Below are 22,643 nucleotides of genomic sequence, written 5' to 3' on the forward strand. Positions count from 1 at the left end.
CTTTCCAGGATGACATCCCCTCTATTAGAGGTGTTAAGCAGCATGGACTGCTCAAGCAGGCACAAACATAGATTCGGATGCTGAAGACAGAAGATATGCATTACGTGGTATTCACAGGTTCTGTACATATAACGATAACTTTTGTACATCCTAGACGGTTCCTAATCGCCCTTCTTCTTCTCACCATCGCCATTGACCTCTTTCTCCCACAACGTACTTGTCGTGCTACTGCTGTCGTCCGCCGTACTAACGATATGGAAGCTGAAATCGACCTCCCCCACCAACTCCTTAACCAGCTTCGTGATCTTCGCCATCTCAGCCGTCACAAACGCGCTCGCTACCTCACCAACCGCGAACGCCGCATAACACGGATGTGCGAAGTGCTGTACACCCAGGAGGGACGGGTCAATCTCGTCCATTTTGTCACCTACCGAGAATGGTCTCGGTGCTTGCAGATATGGCGGTAAGGGCTGAGAATTACGAACTGAAGCGGAGAGAAGACATAGATTCGTCGTGACTTCGTGGCTCGTGACTTTAGTGTCTGCAGCAAATGCACGGAAGTCTCTGAGCCATTGTACTTCTTCCTCGATTTCTTCCTGTGATTGTCCGTCTGGTTCTTTTGTGAATGCTGAGGAAGAGTACACGATCAAGCTGAGGTATGTGAAGACGTTCCGTATACTGGTGATGAGCTCCTCGTAAGTCTCTCTTGGAAACCTGCCGCCGATCTGTGGCTCGAATTTGGTGAAGTTTGCGTGGGTTCTGAGCCGCGTAAGCATAAGGAGGAGCTTGCTGAAGACTTTCATGCGGGCGGCGTCGAGTTTTTTGATTGGGTGAGTCTGGGGTAGATCGTTGGCTGCTGGTCCGAGGTGGAGCCGTGCGTCGAGGGTAGTGTGTACGCAGCTGTAGAAGTTGGCAAGTAGGTATAGTGTTGAGCCGAGATCTCGTCGAAGTGCGCCGTGGGTTGTGATGGGGAAGGGGAAGTACGTCCAGATGAAGGCGGTTGCTAAACCGATACATACCGCTGCAAGACGATATGGCCCTAGGAGATAGACTGGATAGAATTCTTGGCCGTTTGAGGTGGCAACTGCTCGTCCGATGATATCAACCTGTAGTTCGTAGCCAATAATGAGAACGACGGTGATGGAGGAAATCATCGCCACAACGGCATACTGTGGCATCTTGATCATGAAGAGCAGCCAACAGCTCATGTAGATCCAGAATATGACCAGGATTGCAGCGTGGTTGCCGTTGCACATATACCAGATGACCATTGCGGCCACCATCGCGAAAGCGGTACCCCCGATCCGTGCAAGAAAGCCGAAGATACCTTGACCGGCGTGAGGGTCCATGCTGATGGCTGTCATGATCATTGCCCAAAGCCCGCGTTGCTGTAGGAACCAGTTTCGGGTTGGCCGAAGATATCCAACGATGCCAATGCTCATAGTGGCGACCGCAGCTCGGAAGGCGAATTGCGCAGGCTCAGAGGAGAGGGCAATGGGTATTTTGCGAAGGTAGTTCGTTGACTTTTCGTACCAATTCGCTGGTGGGAGATGCTCGGGATCTTTGCGCTTGTTCAATGCATCTCCAAGGAAGATATTGGTTCCGCCATTCACTTCACCAGCTAGAGTCTCATCGTTGTTGCCCTCTTTGAATGCTTCCGCGAACAGCTTCCGCAGCCTCCGTAACCCTGGATTGATGAAGCGCTTTTTCTTCAATGTGCCGTCTTCGACAAGACCGTCGGCATATTTGGCCAGCTTCAGTATAGCTTGACCAACACTGTGATTAAGAAAGTTCATGTAGAGCACGAGGTACAGTTGGTGCTGATTGAGATTTCTTCTTATCACTGCCGTCTCCTGTCGTTTCAATGGCCTTGGTTGGGTCTGATTTTCCCAGAAGTGTTTGGGTAGGGCGAGATCTCTGTGTTCAGCCCAGTCTTGAATGATATCGTTCCGTTCGCTTTGGTAGCTCTTCAGCTCGCTGTCGAGATATTCGGCAAAACCATTGTCGCCTGGCTGAGGTGTCGTACCAGCTTTCTCTTCGACGTCTTTCTGGTTCTTATCCTTCGATTTCTCCTTCGGCCGCTTTTCGAGCTCAAGCTGGTAGGCAATATGGTCGAGGCCCAAGAAGAGCGATTTCTGGTACTTTCCGTATGCCTCTTGGGACATCTTAATAACTTGGTCCCACTCTTCAGATTCGAGTTTCCTGATCGCCTGTATCGTCTCCTGCATCTCTGGCTGTTCGGCAAATTGCGCCCGGTGCTCCCGCAAGGACCGCACAATCTCAAGGAACGTAGACATGCCCATAATTGGCTGGTTGATCTGCCGGAGCAAGTCAAATATTTCAGAGAACTGTTCTGGCGCAAGCTTTCCAAATGCTATCTCCTTTCGCGCGAAACCGAGTTCAAGTTTGACCTTTCCTAGTAACTCGCCCGTCGCAACAACAGTCCCCTGAAGCTTCTTCGCTGCGGCTTTTTCCTCCTCAGTAGCTTGGCCCTGGCCATGTTGACGATTCGAGATAGTCTTCATGTATGCTCCGTGAGTAGCTATCTCGGCTTTCAGCAATTTCGTCAAGCCACCCATCTGTTTCGTAACAGTTGATCGAGATGTGACAGGAAGGATGAAAAGAGAGACAGCTGTACCAATAGCATGACCAGTCAAGAAAGTTATGAGCAGGCGACGAACAAAAGACATGGCAGCAGTCATGTTTGGGAAGGAGGGCCCATACACGGATGCGACAATCGTGAAAATCGAAAATTGGATGATGGGCAGCATCATTTGTGGTCGAGCTGCTTTGACGTAGTTGGCGACAAAGACCCAAAAGAAGAGGAATAGACCAGACACTGTACACGCTGCAGCATCATATGCCAGCGCTTGCTGCGAGCCCGACGAACCATTAGCCGTTCCTCCGGAGGGTGTCGATCGTGCTGCAACCACGCATTGAAGTTGAAGGAGAGCCATGGCAGAGCCTGCGCAGATGAAGAGAACATTGATCAACATTGACTGTATGAACTTTGCGCGTGGTTGAATCGCCAAGCTGAGGTTCGCAATAATGGCTACCAGGTAACCGAGAGTCGTGTAAATCTCAGCGAAAGCATTACCTTCATATGCGGCGAGAGCAATCGTGGTGGGCAGTGCACCTTTGGCGGCGAGCAGGACCATGAACGGTTTCACGTCGGCCTTGACCCATAGTCGCTTGATGATGTTTGGCTTCTTCTCCTTTGGCTTTTCTTCTGAGGCTTCTGCCATTGTGAGTGGTACAGTCAAGAGTCGATCAGATCCTGAATGTTGTCGCCGGAATGGTTTGATGCAATCTCAGTCAAGAGTTGCAAAGTCTCGAGGTCGACATTGTTGTTTCGCAAGAAGCACGGTGCTGCCTATGTTGCTGGTGGCAGCTAACGCGGTTTATGCGAGAACGAGAGAAACCTTCAATGCCCACTCAGCAAGGCTATCAAAAAATCCTCGTCATAATCTCATTTCCGGCAGCCCCGGCCTCTGGTAGCTGGATCGCCAAGATTGCCAAGCCCGAAATGTTACAGAATGGAACGCCCCTGTGCAGTAAATTACCAAAAGACAGGACATTAACTAGATTGTGCCGTTGATAATACGACAGGGCTTGTATTTTGTAGAAGCGTCGGAGGCTCGGCAGCAGGGTCAACGTTGCATAAGCATTGTGAAGCGAGCACTTGTTTATGCTTGTCCCTCGCCCGGTGTTGTTGCTGTTGTTTATTCCTCGCTTTCGTTCTCAGCTTGGCAGTCAAGGGCTCTGATCTGGCATCGGGTTCGAGGCTATGATATATTGACCATCACGGAGCTATCGGCCTCTTGACAGAAATGTGCTTGTTGTGTTCCTTATCGACTGTCTCATGTTTGACGCTCGACACCTTGGAAAGAAGGCAGAATGTAGGAGCAATTCCAGCAAATGTGACTACGATATGGCAAAGAGTGAAGGTTACAAAGAAAATCGCCAAGTCGGATGTACCGCCACTGTATTTGCTGCATCGAGTGAAGGGCAATATCCCAAGGCAGGTGCGACCAGTCGCGCTTTCCCCATTGCTACCGGCACCCCTCCGTTGAGTGCTGCAGGCTTCAATCGAGGCTTCGAAAGATAGCAGAGGTTTGATAATCGAGCCACTCATTCCTCCTACGTGTCGTCCTTCAGCAAAGACTATTGATCACAGTCACGTCGCGTCTGATATGCCAACTGTTTGAGTCGGACCAACAAGATTGAAAGAACGACAATTCTCAGATCACTTCCACTGCTTGCTGGTATTCCACAGACGCCCACAAACGACGGTACCCGAGAAGAGACGGTTTAGATAGCATCTTTGCCGCTTCATGCTCTGTGCTAACACGATGACTAGTCACAATGGTTACGCTACTCCATCAGCTCCTCTTCGCAGTCGCTATCATCTTGACTCTGGCACCCCCCTCAGCTGGCTTGAAAAGAGCTGTGCCTGGCTTGACCCCCGATATCCCACCGCGACCGTTCTCGACTGATTTTCAAGCCTACGAAGTGCAAAATTCTCTTGAATTCTATCAGTTCGATGGTCCTAATGGTGCAGGACCTTTAGCCGAGACCTATAAGCAATGGGTAAAGATGTCGTTGATTGAGGTCCACCTGATTCTACGGACGACGTTAGGGGTATTGGCTACAGAAAGAGCAAAGCAACCACGCGACAGAACCAACGTGTCTTTTCTACGATATTTCTTTCCCAGAGATCTGGAGACAGTGATGCAGGTCTTCGAGCGTATCCTTGCCGCATACGGGTGCCCAGCCTACGAGCAGATGAAGCAGCAGTGTATTCCGGATGTTCCGAAGCTCGTCATCTTCTACAATGACCCTCCTGTTCGCATTGACCCACGCCAATACTGTGCCAAGAATACACCAGAGGAGGGCACCATAGCGTATCAGACCCAGTTTAAAAATGAGAAAGATGAACCTCAGGAATCCATCACTTTCTGTCCCAGTATCGCAGATTCCGGATTCTTCGCTCGTTACAGGACTATCTCCTCTTTTGATTTAGCAAGGAACCAGGCCGCAACCTGGGAAGGCCCGGCGGTCTTCAAATACTGCAGAAACCGCTGGGATGAGCCTACATGGTCGAGTGCATTCCTCGTGCTACATGGTATGTCTCGCTCCTTGAGTCACGACGTATAGCTGACTTCAAGTCGCTAGAGCTTATACACAATTCATTGCCACAAGAAGGAGTCATGTGGAACAGGATTTTCGATCTCCTCATCAGGCGTCCAGAAGGTGTCCCCGAAGCTGGTGGTGTCGAAACAGCATACGGTCCGTTCAATGCGATGCATATCAAAGATTGGAATGCCGAACTTGAATACGCTCCGGTGGGTCAAGACGTAATCATACCCTTGTGTATGCTGACGTTGTTCTAGACACTGAACGACGATAACTACGTATTCCTGGCTGTGGAGATCTTTTGGAAGAAACATTGGAGCAAGAGTGAAGAGTGGCTAGATCCCCAGGACCCATATCTGCACCATGACGACAACTGTCCCGAGTTGACGTTCGACCCAGCACCAGTCTTTCCACCGAATCCGCCGTGAGGATGGCGAGCTGATACAGTGGCTGTTGGCGAGAGCTCAGAGGCGGACGGAGCGAGAACACGAGCTCCATAGCGGCTCATACAGATTGATGGCAGTGAAAAGAGTGAACGAGGGACACCCCATAGCACAAGGACACGCACAAGACATATGCTACAAGCAGAGATATCAATCATGAGAAATCTAAACCACCGCGCTCAGAGTCTGACACGTGCTAGTCGTCCATGTAATTCACACACCTAGGGAGAGCGTCAAAAACGACATCGAAGCTGTTGTCGAAGGTTTCAAAAGGCACGCGTTAACAAAATCTAGAATAAGGTATCTACTAACGCATCGGTGACAGCTCGTCAAGGAGAACCAGCGCAATGCCAGACGCACGGAACACTAGGCCGGCTCCCGAAACGCGTCTTCTATCACATTTTGCAATGGCAGCTTCAGGGACGCTCCTGATCTCTAGACTCGTACCACATGCCAACTACCTCACTGGAACTTCCCGTATCCCATCCAACCAGATGCTTATTCACAAGCTGCCTACACCCTCCCATTCCACCCTAACAAGCCAAGCGTAAAGTTCTTATGAACCGGAAGTCCACCCATGATCTCCGCTCCATCCTTCACCTCCCCACTCTTATACCTGTCAAACAGCTCCCTCAACTCATCTACGTCCCAGTGCACCCATATGAGTCGGCCGCTGCCTAGGAAGGAGGATTCGGGGGATGCGGCCCAGACTGTGAAGTCGGCGGGGAGGGAGACTAGAGTAAAATAGATTAGTTACTGACTTGCTGTATTGTCTTGTTCGTGGAAAGGTGGGCGTATAGATCGTTAGTGAGGAAGCAGAAGCCAAAGAAGGAGCTGAACACAAGGGACAAGCTACACTCACCATCCACGTCCGCCCTCAACCTCCCACTCCCCTCCCACTCCGTCTCAACAACCCCCGGATGCAAATTCAACACCCACAAATCCGGATTCTCCAGCGCATAGAACTCGACCAATTTCGCCGCCGCAGCCTTAGCAACACTATACGCCGACGCACCCGGGAACTGGATGTGTGACACAGCCGACGAGACGTGGATGACGCGGGCCTTATACCCTGTGCTGTCCGGTTCAGCCGGGATATGCGGCGTGAGGGCTTGTAGGGTATTCGCTGTGCCGAGGACGTTGGTCGTTAGGGAGGAGCTGAGGTGGTTGTTCGGCAGGGTTGATACGGTGCTGTAGCCGGGGTGGATGCCTGCGTTTGCGATGAGGGTGTGGATTGGACCGGCGATGCTGGTGGTGTAGGACTTGAAGACGCGCTGGAGGGCGGGCAGGTCTGTGATGTCGACGGGGTAGATGTGGGTTTTTGTGGCGGGGTAGGAGGTTTCGATTAGGTGGGCTGTGGCTTCGAGTTGGGGGGTCCTGCGGCCTAGGAGGGCGATGTTGGAGGCGGAGGATTTGGCGAAGGAGAGGGCGGTGGCGCGGCCTATGCCTGTGCCTGCGCCGGTGATTAGGATGTTTTTGGAGGCGGAGGAGAGGGCTGGGAGGAGGGGATTTATGGCGGGGTAGGTTGTTGTGTGGTTGGTTTTGACGGGTGTTGGGTTGGTCATGGTTGATGGGTTGGAAGCGTCTTGTGTGGGCTTTGATGATTAAGCGTCTGTTGTCTGCGGTGAGCTTGTTGTATCTTGAGTCTGAGGGAAATGCTGTCTATCAACTGGCGTGCATACTCATTTATATCCGGGTCTGCCTCACACTCCTTTCAACGGATGACTTGTCTCTCCCTGCTCCTATATGTGATTAGTATTTATGCTCTTGTAAGCAATGCTACAGGGCCACCACGACTTGAACTGAAGCTTGCATCGGCCGAGGCATCTATCCTCAGTCCGACAAAGTCGTCCGGCGAGACACTGGAAGGTCGGCAGACGTGTAGCTGCTGTCGAGCGCTCGAAGAATTTCGATCTCCCTAGTCAGGACCACTATTCTCGAGGTGGTGCTGAGCAATCCATGACTGGTAGAGTAGGACGAAGCAGCGGACGGTCTCGAAGCAGCAACATGCCTCCACATATTGGCATAGTGAGACCTCGAGACTCGGATTTGTGCATGCTTGTGTGGAACAGCCACTGTGCGCTTCATTAGCTCATAGTCTCAAATTGAAGAGCGAGGCACTTTTGACACAATCGGAAGATACCTGAATGGAAAGTTATAGCGGCGTGACACGAGAACGTACTGGATGAACTCTACCGAAGAGATTGTGAGGACATCCGAATTGTGATTGGACAGCTGACTGTCCGGTCGCCTGCTGCTTGGCTAGCAGAAGGGTGAGAGCAGCGGCATATTCGTATGTGCTTACTGACTACTCCTATTCACATCTTCTTGAACTCAAGTACTGGGGTATAGTGTAGGGTTTGCGGTCGTCGAGATGCAAGGTCCGGATGATATTGTGCAGCAGCCAGAACTAGCCTCTCTAGCTGCAATGCGAATACCTAGTATTTGTACAGGCGCTGCGGGTCTCATAGAGCCCCCAAAAGCGCGGTGCTGGATGTGCAGCAAACGTCTTGGGGTCCACCGAGCAGGAACGACACCGAATGCTGTTTGATGAGGTTGGATATTGTACGGTGAAGCATGGTCGACTTGTTCTCCAGTAAAACCACTCTTCGGCTTTTTGGGAGCGTCCTGGCAAGGTACCTCAGGGCGGGTAATCACTGGAGCGAGTTTGACACTCTGCTCGAATATGAGACCTGTCATCAACGTCTCAGCAGTGTTCAATTGTTTCCCTGACGTATATCATTCAATGGTAGACATAACCTCGGCCGTTTTGAGCTTCAACGATTGAGAGACTGTATCGTAGTCGGCCCTCCTGCGTGCTCAAATCCCTATACAGTATCAATCTGCTGATGTACCGTCCAAGTACTTCCAACATTGGTGATTTATCTGAACCCAAATGCACTGGCGCTGAGATTTTGTACCGATGGTGCCCATGAGTGGGTACATATCATCGACACGTTCGCATCTTCGACCAGATTGTGGCTGATTCTTCTCAGCTATCCTCTGGTCGCTCACCAGTTCTGTTCAAATCGGCGTCAAGCGTCGCACCTCCATTGAACACCAGTATTCGTAGGGTATCTCAGCCTTTTGCCTTCCCTACAGTCATCAAAGCTTGTGCACCGATCTTGCCGTCCATGGGCTTGAGCTCCCTGCAACCATTGATCTCTCCCACGGTCTTCCGTATTTCTTGCACAACATGGTTCGCCTCCTCCGGGGTAGCCTTTCTCTGACGCTTCTTAGCCGCTAGCAATATTTCGACCTTCTTTCCCTTCTCAACAAACTGGCGCAGCTGTTTCAACTTCAGATCCAGATCGTTCCCGCTGATGGCCCAATTCAGTTCTATCTGCTTGGGCTTGCTGTCCCTCTTCACCTTCTCGAGATTGGCAGCTTTTATTTCCTTCTGCTTTAGACGATCGAGCAGAGCGTCTCTAGTTGTAATTTCGACAATGGCGGGCATGTCTGGAGGGGTTGCAAGCGCTTGGACTACCTCGGTGTTGCGATCTATGGTCCGCAGTAGGAGAGACAGGGCTTGAGGTTCAAGCAGCTTGCCAGTTTGCGGGTCTTTGAGCTGGACCTGCCGAGTTGGGATGTCTTCATTGATTGTGAATTCTTGTTCGATTGCGTCTTTCCCAACTCTTGTACGAACTCTCTTTTCCCCTGTAGGAGGAGTATCAGGCGGAGAATTAAGGGGATTATATGTTGCGTGACGTGTTGTGCTCGTGACAAATGTTCGACTCCGGACCGAGTGAACAACCGCCTGGGCTGCTGATTGTCGCTGGCATCGTGTGGCTCTGCATATTCGACTGGCAGAAAAGCCTGGCTTGGCTGGGCGTAGACAGAAAGCAATGTAGTGCAATGCTGCTGAGGATGGTACCACACGCGCCATCCTGTAATCTGCGTGTAGTGAAAGCGAAGCACGAGCTCAGAGCTGAGATAGTACTCCAGGAACTCGTCCCAAGCCTCCACTCCGATTGGCTGCTTTTGTCCTCGCTAGATTTCTGTCGATCCCAAATGGTCGCTAAAATCTCCTGTCCACAGTCGCATGTGCACGAACCTGGCACTACGTATCCCAAACTCTGAATAATAATCCCAATGCCTCCCCAACATGTCCTCCGGTGTGAATTCTGACCGATCTGGTATCTGGTCTTACGTTCCTTTCGGCTCCTCTCCGCGACGACGATCTGTGGGCTCGAGTCTCCCCAAACCACACATGGGCAGAGACAGGGACAATACGCCCTGGGACCCGTTCGAGAAGTCGGATAGACTCACCGGACAGCCTACTTTGATGGAAAAGGCACAGAACGCAATAATGTCGCAGAACAGGCAAGGGAAGGCCTTGAGAATGGGTGGTGTGGCCGCCATAATATTATTCCTCTATTTCTTCGTCTTTTCTGGAACAACTACCACTAGTATTGGCAGCATAGCAGGAGGGAAGAATGTATATTCATCAGCAGATTCACCGACAACAAAATGCACACGACCTCACGATCCAACGAAACCACTCGTTCAGTATGCTATTATGATTGATGCAGGGAGCACCGGCTCCAGGATACATGTTTACAAGTTCAACAATTGCGGCTCGACCCCCGAGCTAGAGAATGAGGAATTTAAGATGACTGAGAAGCGAGAAGGAGGTTCAGGTCTCTCATCATACAAGACAGACGCCGAGGGGGCTGCCATGTCTCTAGATCCGCTCCTAAAGGTCGCCGTCGATACCATCCCAGACAACTACAAATCATGCACTCCCATAGCCGTCAAAGCAACCGCCGGTCTACGTCTCCTAGGCGACGAGATGAGCAACAACATCCTCCAAGCCGTCCGCCGCCGCCTAGAAACAGCCTACCCATTCCCTGTCGTATCCCCCGAAAAAGGCGGCGTCGAAATCATGCCCGGCGAAATGGAAGGCGTCTACGCCTGGATAACAACAAACTACCTCCTCGGCAAAATCGGCGGCCCCGACAAATCCCCCACAGCCGCAATCTTCGACCTCGGCGGCGGAAGCACCCAAATCGTCTTCCAGCCCACCTTCCCCGAGTCGCCCGCGGGCGGCATGCCGCCCCCCTCCCAAATGGAAGAAGGCGACCACAAATACACCCTCGATTTCGGCGGCCGCACCTTCGACCTCTACCAACACTCCCACCTCGGCTACGGCCTCATGTCCGCCCGCAAAGCCCTGCACACCCTCGTCCTCGAGAACGCCGCAGCCGCAGACTCCACCTCCCTCTCCTGGCTCGACGAACCAATCCCCAACCCGTGCATCGCTCCAAACGCTACCCGCAAGGTCGACCTCACATTCCCCAACACCCACACTCTCGCCGGCGACCAATCCGTCACAATGTACGGCCCCACCGACTCCCTCCCCGCCCAATGCCGCTCCCTAACAGAACGCCTCCTCCACAAAGACGCAAAATGCAACCTAGCCCCCTGCTCCTTCAACGGCGTCCACCAACCGCCCCTCGCAAATACCTTCGCCCGCGAAGATGTCTACATCTTCAGCTACTTCTACGACCGCACCAAAGACCTCGGCATGCCGGACAGCTTCACCATCCGCGAACTCCACGATCTGACGCATAAGGTCTGTAGTGGGAGTAGCACGTGGGAGTCAACGTTTGATAAGAATGCGATTGTGGAGTTGGAGGATCGGCCTGAGTGGTGTCTTGATTTGAATTTTATGTTGAGTTTGTTGCATACGGGGTATGAGTTGCCGATTGAGAGGGAGGTGAGGATTGCGAAGAAGATTAAGGGGAATGAGTTGGGTTGGTGTTTGGGTGCGAGTTTGCCGTTGTTGGAGGCCAATTCGGGGTGGAGTTGTAAGGTTAGGGAGGTGGCGTAGTAAGGTGGGATGAGATAGATGTTGCTGTTGCTTTTAGCGAGCATGAAATGACATGAGTTATGGACAGTTAGATTACCCGGTGTTAACAGTATGATAATATCATCTGGGCGTCCTCTGTAGATGTCGATGCAGCAGGAATCGTTCAGTGGTTGTGGTTGCTGCGGAGTCATGTACATACTTCTGTATTTGTTCAGGTTACTTCTTCGACTTTCCGCTTCTTCGTTTTCGTTGTCTTGACGTTACCACCATCAGCAATAGACCTCAAAGTTTGCAGAACACCGCTCCCTCTGTCAGCATCCCCAACCTCCTCATCCTCATCTGGTTCAGATCCACCTTCTCTCCCATGGATCCTCACCTCCTCTCCACCCTCCCCACCTGGTTCCTCACTCAACACCCCCAACGCCAAATCAAGCTCAACATACTGCTTCCCATCCTCCTCCTCACCATCCTCATACCCCGAATCCGACGACCCTTCCTCGATGATCTCGTCCATTGCTGTGTCCGGGTTGGCGCGTTGTTCTGCTAGTTGAGAGAAGAATGATGTTAAGCGGTTGTGGATGTTTGTGGTGGGTGGTAATTGCTTGTCAGTGGTTGGAATGTCGCTGTTGATGGTGTGGAGTGGAGATGAAGTTTGATTTGTGCGGGCTTCAGAGTCGCGATCTGAGTCTGAATCTGAGGAGCCGGAGGAAGAAGTGCCTTCGTTGGTGTCGTCTCTACTCATGCTTTTTAGTTGAGCAGCCGGATATGCTTCTGTCTCCGAGTCTGAGCCGGAGGAACTCGTGGTATCGTCTGTAGCTGATTTGTGGACAGGACTTATTCGTCGACGTTTGTTGCTATGGCCATGATGTGTTGATGGCTTGTTTGCCTTAGGCTGAGACATGGCTTGATTGGGTGCTGATGCAGTGTTCGACGAGGCCAAGGTCGAAGAGACAGCGAGCGAGCGGCTTGGCCTGATCAGGTAGCAGAGTATCGTAACGACGTGATCCAGTGTCGTGGCTGTTCAACTCGTGCTGAGTTGTTCGAGCTCCGGTGGCTCGGATACGACCGTAAAGCTCGTGGTGATGGGTTCGTTCGACGTGACGATATCCCGCACAGGTCTGTTGGCTGTCAGGCTGTATTCAATGAGCCCGTCCGCGTCGTGAAGTGGATGTTTGACTTCGATATGCACTGAGCCGTACCTCAGCCATAACCACTCTCTAACTTTTCCTTGTGACGAAAACCTGTCTGATGCCGGACACTCCATAAGCCTGCATGCGACTTGAGCTAAGCTTTCGCTAGTGGTCACTTTTCTGCAGCTACGGGCTAGGTCCCTTCCAGCACACGCTAACCCACATGAAACGAGTTTCACCACGGCTAAAAACCGTGCTCAAGCGCCCACCAGGACCAATCGATCAACCTCTTTCGTTGACGTCCCACCTCGTGCCTCGCCTGTTCAAGCACTCGGATGACAGTCACCTTCACAATTTGGCTGACTTTCCTTGACCTGTGATGCCGGGTCGTGCACCGCCGCGTGGCATCGCGATGGTAGCTACCGTAATCTCGATTGCGTAGGATGATGCTTGTGAAGACGTGGAGATGTGTTTCAGCCTGAGTGATAGCTGGAGCAGCCTCCGAATACTTACATGAACAGTATCTTCTGCTTGCTTACTGATATCTAGAACATCACCGCACTGCAACTTCCTTACTACGTCTACCTGACTACAACCAATTGACTAGAACTGCACACTACAAACAACGCTCCCATGACCACCAACAACACCACCAACCCCAACACATACCCCTCAATGGCAACCACAATATCCTCCTCCTCTCCCTCTTCCTCCCCAACCCTCTCTCTAACAACCCCCGAAAACACCACCACTCGCCCCTCAGCGCCAACCCGAACCCGCTCCTCCTCCCTCCTCCACAAAAACGTCCTCCAACGCATGCGCCCCCTCCCCTTCCAATACATCTACACCTTCTGGCACACCAAGCCCGGCAGTTCCAACCCAACCCCCCTCGCCGAGTCGATCCCCGACATCGCAACCTTCTACAAGATCTACAATAACTTCCCCTGGGAGAATCTGAGTCTAAAAGACGGGGTTCATTTCTTCAGGAGTGGGGTGAGGCCGTTGTGGGAGGACGAGGAGAATATTGAGGGGGGATGTTGGGTTTTGAAGGTTAGAAAGGAGGATGGACGGGCGTTGAGGACGTGGGAGGAGGTGTGTTTGTTGGTTTTGGGGGGAGAGGTGGGGAGTGTTGTTGCGAGAGGTGAGTTACTCCGCCTATCCTATTCCGGCCTCAGAAGGCATAAACTAGGCTGGATGTGTGTGGGAATGTTACTAACGATGCGGTGCACAGAAAGAGATCATATCCTAGGTATTTCGTACTCGCCGAGATTATACGTGGCGCATATATCGATATGGACGAAACAGGGCGCGAATCGACAGAGTATTGAGGCTTTGCAGAAGACTGTTGTGTCGAGGTTGTCGCCTGAGCTGCAGCCGAAGAGTGAGATGGATTATTACTATAAAAAGCATTCTCAACATGAGGGCTGGGAAGAAGCTGTGAAGTCGAAGAAGGCCGCAGAGCAAGAGTCGGATGTACAGAACGGTCCAGTATCGTGACAAACGACTATGATGATTTGATTGAACATACTAGTATTTCATGATTCATGACACTGATATCCTACACAATAACTACATGTCCATTCGGCTGAACCTGGCACGAACCACCCTTCAACCTATACCCGATGCTTCGCTAAACACATAAAATTCCGTCACCTCACCTCACTGGAGGCGCAAAAGTCATCCCCTCAGGACTTTGATAACTCTCTCTTACCTCTTTGTTCCGACTCAGTTCCTCCCTCAACTTCATCTCCTTTTCATCCTGCGCAAGAACACAACAGCAACAACAGACACTCTTGACACAATCACTGGCCACATTTCCAGCCTGACTATCCATTTCGTATGCTTTGCGTATCCTCGTGTGCTGAATGGCTGTAAGTAAAATATTGACTCCGCATAGCACAGACCACGCTAGACATGAGCCATTGATGGAGGAGTACCCTAGCATATTCGTTGGGTCCTTCTTTGCTGATTTCAGGGACAAGCGGTGTTGCGTTTTGCCATACACGATGCATGGGCAGAAGAGGGAGAACAGGCAGGTTGTGGGCTCAGCGCAGGAGCCTAGGCCGTGATGCCATGTGCCGCCGCTGGATGACTGGCCGGGACCGAACGTAGCGGAGTGAGGGAATGACATGTCTCCACTGGGTGGAGGGAAGGTTTGTATATTGGTTGTTCGCGTTGGTGATACCGTTGCGGTTGGGGATGCGGGTGATAAAGGGTTGACATCGGGTCCTACGTGGACAGGCTTAGGCTGTGTTTGGCTTGCCTCTTGCTCCGGCTTCGTTTCCGATGATTGATGCTCCTCGGAAACACCTTGATGCGTAGTGCGCACAGGAAGCGCGTGGGATGACAATTGTGCCTGTGAGACATTGTAATGCCCGGGGTACACTGCCTGCTCTTGCATATTTGCTTGTGGTTCAGCCGGAGGCTTATAAGCAGCTTGCGACGCCTCGTATGATGGTGTTGGTCCCGGGTATTGTACCTGTTGTTGGGGTTGCTGGAAATGTCTGGGTATATCAGGTCTGAATTGACCAGGCTGTTGCGGCTGCTGTTGAGACGCCTGGCTTTGCTGCGGCTGGAATTGACCGCTTCTTTGTGAAGGCAAGAGAGCTTCAGCAGGTTGTATGTTCATGTGTTGTTTCTCTTGGCCGCCTAGGTGCTCAGGAAGAACAGGTAGTGGTGGTACTCGAGATTGCCTTTGTTCTTGTGACCTGACTGCCTTTCCTGCTTCCAATTGCTGCTCTACATCCCCAGACTCACGAGAGCCATCCTGCCATGAAAACCTGTTCTCAGTGATCCAGGGCCGAGGTGGAGCAAGACCTAATTGTGGTTGTACATGAAGACCTGACGGAACTGATGGATAATCGACTGGCCTGTTTCGCGGCATCTTGTATTATTGGGATATCGTATTTGCTGACGTAGTAGGATAGGACAGACCGGCCGCCTAAAGTGTTGCAGGATTTGCTGATCGAGGTGGCCTAAGATGTTATACGATGTTAATACAGACTCGCAATGCCAGCTTGCTGTTGATAGAAGAGGAAGCAATACACAGCAGAGACGGAATGCTAATGTTAGTATGTGATCATGATGGAAAGAGAGGAAACAGCCTCATCAGGAGGACGCCAGGTTCGACAACCATATCATTCATAGCCCAACGAGCTTCGCAAAGCCCAGTTGCAGTGTGCATTTGAAGCAGAAGATGACTTTGATTTGTCCAACTCGGTGACTCGGATATTCGGGGCGCTTAAGCAGATCCTTGGGGGCCGGAGTGTTTCTGACTCGCCAGCCAATCAAAGCTCTTTTCTTGTCGCTGCATGTGTTTATGCCGCAGATCTTGAAACAAGCGACATCGTCTCCTCTCCAGGCAGAACATTAACGTCGCCAACAGACACGCGCGTTACGATAGTGGCGTTTCCCTCAGACGCAGAACGGGAACACTTGGACATGTGTCATACACGTGGGGTCGCGCTTGACACGGGAGTCGGCAATGCTTTGACAATTGTAGCTTTCGTGATACTGGCGCGCTCCTATGACCAGCCTCGAAAGCTGACCGACCAGCTTGGTCTTCCGTCCGGAGCTCCTTCACAGCCATTTTTGGCTACGTGACTACGTCTGAGGAAGCATGCGCAGGATGCGCGGCAGCAGCGCACTTGTTACCAGGCAGGAAGCACAACTTAAGGATGTGCCTCTTTCGTCCAGGCGGCTGTCCTAGTCTCGGATTATTGCTTCACATCCTAGGAATAATTCGCGCTTGATGAACGAATTCGCTCACAGCACGTACTACTTCATCGGCTGGAAGTGCTTGTTTCACTTTTTGGACCTGGCGTGCTCCTGGCAAGCGGTAAGTAGGCCAGCGATAAAGAGTGATTCATGCCAATTCACGTCATTCATTATCTGCGTATGTACTCTCCTAAGCTGAACTTGTGCCTTGTCTCCGTATACTGACGAGATTGTAAAGCTCTTACATCGTCACCATATCGGCCAGCCCATCAAGCTCTCTAGCCCAGTTCTTGTGCATGCTGATCTCGTAGAAGTAGTTGCCAATGAAGTCCTTCGCGTCTTTCACCATCTCGACGACGCCCTTCGGTGAAGCTGCGTTGTCCGGCTTCGTGGTAGTCACAACTCCATACCAGTTGACTAGAGCCTCATCGCCAGAAGCAACCTTGTATCCCTCGGCTTCCTTTATCGCCACCTCGACAAGTTTGACACCATCTCCCACGGCACCAATGGCTTTCAAATGACCAAAACTCTCTCTGACATAGAAACGTGCCAGTCCAATGCCCATCAATGTCTTGACACTTTCTTCACCTGCTGGCACAAAGACCGAATCAAACATGGTGCTTCGCATGCCGTTAAGGAAGTGGTCTGGCGTGACAGAGCTGCCATCGGATGCTTTGACTGCTTGTCTCTTCGGCGCAATCGTGAATGGTAGAGCTGATTGGGCTTTGATGGCTGCCACAATCCCATTGTACGAAACCGAATCATAACCATCGGCGATCAGAATTGCGATTCTTCGAGACTTGATAGTTGGCTTCTCTGGCAGGAAGTCAAACTGAGATAGACCCTTGGCCTTATGACCTGGGTTCTTCGTGGTTTGCTCTTGTGGGGTGGGTGCCCCGACCTTCAAAGCCACCATCTGCGCAAGTTCGAGATCGATTTCAGTCAACCGGGTGACTAATCTCTCGTACACGATTGGCTCGTCGCAGTGATCCAACTCAAAACACAAAGCATTGGTCAGGTGCAGTTTCTCGATCTTCGTCAACGAGTTGTAGAACAGCTGAGCTTGCGAAAGGTAATCGGTCCACTTTGGTGTCAACATTCGCTTCTTCATGGCAGGGTTGGTGGTAGGGTAGCTTTCGAAGCCACCTGGAGTTCCAGTATGTTTCGTTGGGGGGTTCGCCTCGAACCTGTTAGGCCAGTAGTTGGCCTTGCCTTTAGTAATGGTATGTCGGCCTTGGCCATCTCGGTTGAAGTTCATCACTGGACAGACTGGTCTATTGATTGGTAGCTCTTCCCAGTTAATGCCAAGTCTAGAGATCTGTGTGTCGAAGTAACTGAAGTTCCGGCCTTGGAGTAGAGGATCGTTCGAGAAGTCGACACCAGGAATGATGTGGCTGGTACAGAAGGCGACTGTGGTCATACATGAGTTAGCCTGTAACAATGCAGACGGCGGTGGTGAGCGTTGGGGGGGACGCCTTGTTAGTTCAGGCAAAAGGGGTTCGCCCCCCCCTACCTCGTCAACCGGTTCTGTGGGGAATCACTCACCTTGTTCCGTCTCTGGGAAGTATTCTGTTACGTTCTGGTTCAGCTCAATCTCACCAACGTATCGAACAGGCACCATATCTTCCGGCCAAACCTTGGTAGCATCCAGAATGTCGAAATCGAACTTATCTTGTTCCTCTTCCTTGATAGTCTGTACTCCGAATTTCCACTTGGGGTAGGCACCATTGTCAATAGCCTCATACAAGTCTTTGCGGTGGAAGTCAGGATCTTGCCCAGCTAGCTTGAGTGCCTCGTCCCACATGAAAGAATGAACACCAAGTTCTGGCGTGAAGTGGAACTTGACGAACACACGCTCGCCCTTCGCATTGATCAACGAGTAGGTGTTGACACCAAATCCTTGCATCATTCTGTACGACCGAGGAGTACCCCTGTCACTCATAGCCCACATAAACATATGCGTAGCTTCTTTGTGCATGAACACGAAGTCCCAGAAGTTGTTGTGAGCCGACTGAGCTTGTGGGACTTCCCTGTCTGGCTCTGGCTTGACTGCATGGACAATATCTGGGAACTTGATCGATTCTTGGATGAAGAAAACGGGGATGTCGTTGCCGACAATGTCCCAATTACCCTCCTCAGTGTAGAACTTCACAGCAAATCCACGCACATCCCTGACCGTGTCTGCAGAGCCTCGGCTTCCTTGCACAGTAGAGAATCGAATGAAGATGGGAGTGGTTCGGGAAGTGTCGGTAAGCACCGGTGCCATTGTAACATCTTCCAAACTCTCGTACAACTTGAAGTGGCCATGGGCTCCGGCCCCTCGAGCATGCACCACACGCTCAGGAATGCGCTCGTGGTCGAACCTTGCGCCTGTCAGCTTTCGAGTCTATCAGGGTCTCATAGCATCCGGGTCGCACCTATGGATTCTTTCCCGAGCAATCTGATCCTCCAAACTATGGTGACCAATGCTCTTATCATCCGCAGTCTTCAGCCAGTGATCAAGGTCCGCAACCTTGATACCATAATCGGTCGTAGTGTTCTGCTTCGTATGTGAATCCTTGGTGTCGCGCTGCAAGTCTGCGATTTTCTTGTTCGTGGACATATTGCCCACGGAGTCGCCTAGGGCTCGGACGTTTTCTGCGATTTGCTGGGCCATGATTTCAAGGATTCAGGAATCAGAATTGAGGAAGACCAGGCGAAACGAGAGCACCAATTTGAAGGAAAGAAACGACCGGCTGGTATGGAAATATGTTCTTCACCTGGCGCACTTCCCGCCACTGGCAAATGAAACAGCTTACCTACACGTAATTGCCGGTTGGCCGTGGCAGCATGTGAACCTCACTTTCGCGTCAAAATGACGTATCATAGCAACATTGCAGCAAGGCAAGCCGGTGTGCGCTGCGGCGGTAACGCGAATTGTCTGTGAGTGCCGATTGCACGTTGGCACCGGCTCCTGATATGTGGATTTTTCGTGTTGTTTCAACCTATGGCATTGAGCGCTGATTTGGAGAAGGCATGCAAGCGAGCTCCGAGTCTCCCTAGCGGCGACTCGACTTTCCAGATTCTTTGAGCTTTGCGGTACCAGAGCACGTTTTTCCTGTGCCGGAGCACAAGGTAAGGACATGATCTCACAATGACGCAAGAGCCGAGGTCTTGCGTGTCTCGCGTGTGGAAGACGGCTGCAATGCTGCAGTATGGAGATATGTTCTTCACAATAATTGGGAAACTTCTGAGATTCATACAGGATGCGAAGAATTTCTGATGAAAAAGGGGCAGCCACAAGGCTTAATACATAGTCAAGCTTACAAGGTCAGGTGACACCTACAACGACCCTGGTGCGAAAGTCATGAAGTCACGACTCGCAGTGGCTTCACACCCAACGGAGTGGTGATGGAGCTTGTGCATGAGAGCACTCTATGCACATTGATCATTATAACTTGCTTTTGTCAGAAAGGACAGGCGTTGGATCGAAAACTTGTTCATGAATTGGTTCACGAACCGTAGCACCATGTGTGTATGGCACGACCCCAGGCGAAGTCCTCACAAATGTTAGGATAGGTATTCTATTTGACAGCGAAGTGGGATCCTTTCCTCGATGAACATGGAAGTTGTGGACAACCAAAACCTCGTATGCGGGCTGCGTCCACAATATCAACGTGGCCGGAGGTACGCACAAGGGACCAGGACTGGCGTACTCCCCAGACCACAAGCTCAAGGTCTCATGGGCGTCTCGTAGGTCCTTGGATCGACCTCAATATACTGGTCAATTCTCCCCTGGCAATTGCTTTTGACAGGATACTCCCGTTCCCCCAGAATTAATGTAAGCGGCCACTGTAAGACCCGCCTAGAGGCAGGCATTCCGGACGCAGTCAGGACATCCATGAGCACAACCTATTCGGACTCCCGAGTCAGGCTTCATCGTGACTTTTTGGACCCTGCTGAACGGATGAGCTGCATGCGACCGTAGGCTTTGCGCCTTTCTATGCAATTAGATCTGTCGGCATCGCCACAGCTAGGAACCTGGTTAGATGAGCTATGCAAGCAGACCACTTTGCATCAGCGAGTATACTCAGGCTCCAACTGGGGATGTTGTATATAGCAGATCTCTATGTGTTTGCGCCTAAGACCATTGCAAAGGAGGTCTGGAAGTCGCGACACTCCTGTATCACCGTGCAGGCATTGACCGAGTACTTAGCCTTGAATCCAGTGAGCTCTTCGGTATCTCGATCAATTCGATAATACTGCTTGACGCGAAATTCTTCAAAGTTATTCGAATAATGAACTAGAGCTTCGTGTACTGTTGTTTACGTGAAGATTAGCGATGCATGCAAAGAACGAAGTGTTCGTGCAGATTCCCCCACTAAATCTCGAGTCCACACAAGCTGCAAGATCCACTAGATGTCAAGATCTCAACGCACCAATCATCTCCTCAAAGACCATCAAGTACACGTTTATCAGTACCCTTATCGCCGCCAACGCCGGCAACACAGGCGTCCAAATCCGCACCTGCGGTGACAGCTGGTCATCAATCGGTGTGCTTCCTTCTGTTCACCCACACCATCTCTCAATGCCAATGCAACCCACATGCACCCAAACTGGCCAGTGAAGAAGCCGTCAATGTGTCATGCTGCATAGTCATGCAGCCGAGTATGCAAACAATAGTGCCGACTACTGACTCTCGCTCGGTTCGTTCCTCTCGGCACAGCCCTCGTATGCCTGGATGACACAGAGATAACAGGCGGGCTACTACCTACTCTAAGTGGGCTGCGCCTGTAACTGCCTGATACTGATACGAGGCACAACATGATGACTTCTGTGACAACATCTGGCTTGTGAGCATCTATCATCTTCTCTGTCGTGCATGCTGTCGTTAGATTCAAGTTGCTACCGAGTCGGTGCCCGCTAGAACTCTCGTTGCCCGCCCGTCGCTCTCGAATACAGGCTACCTCCCCACGGCCACGATTGCAAACAAAGAAGCCCGGTCCGAAGCGAGAAAGAGCAAGGTGACTGAACACTCGAGGTTACACCATAGACGTCGCCGTACCATCACCATGGCGTGGTACATCCTCTCCGACCACGACCTCCCACCTCACTGCACACCAACACACGACTTCCTCACCCGCTTCTCAATCTACTTCGGCACCTGCGTCCCAACACCTCTAGCCCTCATCTCAACAACCCTCGGCACCCTCTCAATCCTCTCCTGGCTCTTCGCGCAAATGCCCCAAATCTACAAGAACCACCAAATAAAATCCACGGCAGGCCTCTCGATATTCTTCCTCACGGAGTGGCTACTAGGTGACCTGACGAACCTACTAGGAGCACTATTCACGAACCAAGCAGGATGGCAGATAGTAGTAGCAAGTTATTACACATTCGTGGATATCTGTCTGGTGGTGCAGTTTTTCTGGTACAGCTACGTTAAGCCGAGGTGGGCGGGGACAAGTCTGCATTCTAGGGCGTCGAGTGAGACCAGTGATGCGGATAGTGATGCGATTAATGCGTTGTCACCTATCAATACTGAGTTCTCGGATGGACACAGGCAGGAAATGCTGCAGCAGTCCACGCAGACGGAGAACGTGAAGCCACTGGGGGGAGACGATGCCCCGCTATTCTCGCCTGTTGATTATGACCGGAGGAGCATGGACTTCCCAGAACCCGACAAGAAGGGCTTCGACTGGACAACCATGGCGTCGCCACGGACCGTGCTGGCGGGAGCGGCGGCATCACTGACTGCTCCTGGAAGAGCTGCGCCGGTAATGGCGTCTTTGATATCTGTCCAAGCTCAGGCACAGCAGGAGACTTCGGCAATAGCGCTCGCAGGCACGATCTTGTCTTGGAGCTCGACGCTGCTGTACCTCGGCTCTCGATTGCCTCAGCTGTACAAGAACTGGTCTCGAAAATCCACGGCAGGTCTTTCTCCTCTTTTGTTCTTCGCCGCGTTCATGGGCAATCTCTTCTACTCAACCTCTTTACTGACGAATCCTAATGCGTGGGATGATTTCGAGCCGTATGGAGGACATGGCTGGGCGGATCGAGACGGTTCGGACCGGACAGACTGGGTTCTTCGAGCTACACCGTTCTTTCTCGGTGCAGCTGGTGTGCTCTTCATGGATGGTATGATGGGTATTCAATTCCTCATGTATGGGGAAAGGGAAGAAGAATTGGTGAAGGTTCGAGATGGTCATGGCCATAGCAGGTGGGAGAAGGTCAACGGTTGGATGAGAGGCTGGGTGCCCAGGATGGGATCGAAATCTCGAGTAGTCGACCTCGCTGAGAGCCAGAGATTGCTGGCCGAGAGTCGTGAGATAGAGCGGTATCATCAGAGGTATGGTGGCGTCCATCAGTCGTGGCAATAGATCGATAGAGTAATGCTGCTCAGCGGAGCACTTCTTTCTGCATGCA

The 22,643-nt window shown here is 51.6% G+C and overlaps 10 protein-coding genes across 10 annotated transcripts; 4 read left to right on the plus strand and 6 right to left on the minus strand.

Annotated features, from left to right (window-relative positions):
* Positions 1-161: 161 nt before the first annotated feature.
* PMZ80_009294 (uncharacterized protein) lies at positions 162-3,245 on the minus strand (the record flags this gene model as incomplete). Its single annotated transcript, XM_064877689.1, has 1 exon — positions 162-3,245. The coding sequence occupies one exon, from the start codon at positions 3,243-3,245 to the stop codon at positions 162-164; it is 3,084 nt and encodes a 1,027-aa protein (XP_064726414.1).
* Positions 3,246-4,365: 1,120 nt separating this feature from the next.
* PMZ80_009295 (uncharacterized protein) lies at positions 4,366-5,564 on the plus strand (the record flags this gene model as incomplete). The annotated part of the gene is made up of 3 exons (XM_064877690.1): positions 4,366-5,125; positions 5,176-5,345; positions 5,394-5,564. 3 exons carry the CDS (start codon positions 4,366-4,368, stop codon positions 5,562-5,564), a joined length of 1,101 nt encoding a protein of 366 aa, XP_064726415.1.
* Positions 5,565-6,092: 528 nt separating this feature from the next.
* Positions 6,093-7,144, minus strand: PMZ80_009296 (uncharacterized protein; the record flags this gene model as incomplete). The annotated part of the gene is made up of 2 exons (XM_064877691.1): positions 6,093-6,313; positions 6,442-7,144. 2 exons carry the CDS (start codon positions 7,142-7,144, stop codon positions 6,093-6,095), a joined length of 924 nt encoding a protein of 307 aa, XP_064726416.1.
* A 1,514-nt stretch (positions 7,145-8,658) lies between these two features.
* Positions 8,659-9,465, minus strand: PMZ80_009297 (uncharacterized protein; the record flags this gene model as incomplete). Its single annotated transcript, XM_064877692.1, has 1 exon — positions 8,659-9,465. One exon carries the CDS (start codon positions 9,463-9,465, stop codon positions 8,659-8,661), a length of 807 nt encoding a protein of 268 aa, XP_064726417.1.
* A 324-nt stretch (positions 9,466-9,789) lies between these two features.
* On the plus strand, positions 9,790-11,412 carry GDA1 (Guanosine-diphosphatase; the record flags this gene model as incomplete). The annotated part of the gene is made up of 1 exon (XM_064877693.1): positions 9,790-11,412. One exon carries the CDS (start codon positions 9,790-9,792, stop codon positions 11,410-11,412), a length of 1,623 nt encoding a protein of 540 aa, XP_064726418.1.
* Positions 11,413-11,602: 190 nt separating this feature from the next.
* Positions 11,603-12,292, minus strand: PMZ80_009299 (uncharacterized protein; the record flags this gene model as incomplete). Its single annotated transcript, XM_064877694.1, has 1 exon — positions 11,603-12,292. One exon carries the CDS (start codon positions 12,290-12,292, stop codon positions 11,603-11,605), a length of 690 nt encoding a protein of 229 aa, XP_064726419.1.
* Positions 12,293-13,154: 862 nt separating this feature from the next.
* PMZ80_009300 (uncharacterized protein) lies at positions 13,155-14,018 on the plus strand (the record flags this gene model as incomplete). Its single annotated transcript, XM_064877695.1, has 2 exons — positions 13,155-13,662; positions 13,753-14,018. The coding sequence occupies 2 exons, from the start codon at positions 13,155-13,157 to the stop codon at positions 14,016-14,018; spliced, it is 774 nt and encodes a 257-aa protein (XP_064726420.1).
* A 157-nt stretch (positions 14,019-14,175) lies between these two features.
* Positions 14,176-15,405, minus strand: PMZ80_009301 (uncharacterized protein; the record flags this gene model as incomplete). The annotated part of the gene is made up of 1 exon (XM_064877696.1): positions 14,176-15,405. One exon carries the CDS (start codon positions 15,403-15,405, stop codon positions 14,176-14,178), a length of 1,230 nt encoding a protein of 409 aa, XP_064726421.1.
* A 1,074-nt stretch (positions 15,406-16,479) lies between these two features.
* Positions 16,480-18,894, minus strand: cat1 (catalase 1; the record flags this gene model as incomplete). Its single annotated transcript, XM_064877697.1, has 3 exons — positions 16,480-17,648; positions 17,784-18,601; positions 18,656-18,894. The coding sequence occupies 3 exons, from the start codon at positions 18,892-18,894 to the stop codon at positions 16,480-16,482; spliced, it is 2,226 nt and encodes a 741-aa protein (XP_064726422.1).
* Positions 18,895-21,289: 2,395 nt separating this feature from the next.
* On the plus strand, positions 21,290-22,597 carry PMZ80_009303 (uncharacterized protein; the record flags this gene model as incomplete). The annotated part of the gene is made up of 1 exon (XM_064877698.1): positions 21,290-22,597. The coding sequence occupies one exon, from the start codon at positions 21,290-21,292 to the stop codon at positions 22,595-22,597; it is 1,308 nt and encodes a 435-aa protein (XP_064726423.1).
* Between the last annotated feature and the right edge of the window lie 46 nt (positions 22,598-22,643).

This window comes from Knufia obscura (assembly GCF_036327395.1).
Source record: "Knufia obscura strain CCFEE 5817 isolate CBS 148926 chromosome Unknown scaffold_13, whole genome shotgun sequence".
Lineage (NCBI taxonomy): Eukaryota > Fungi > Ascomycota > Eurotiomycetes > Chaetothyriales > Trichomeriaceae > Knufia > Knufia obscura.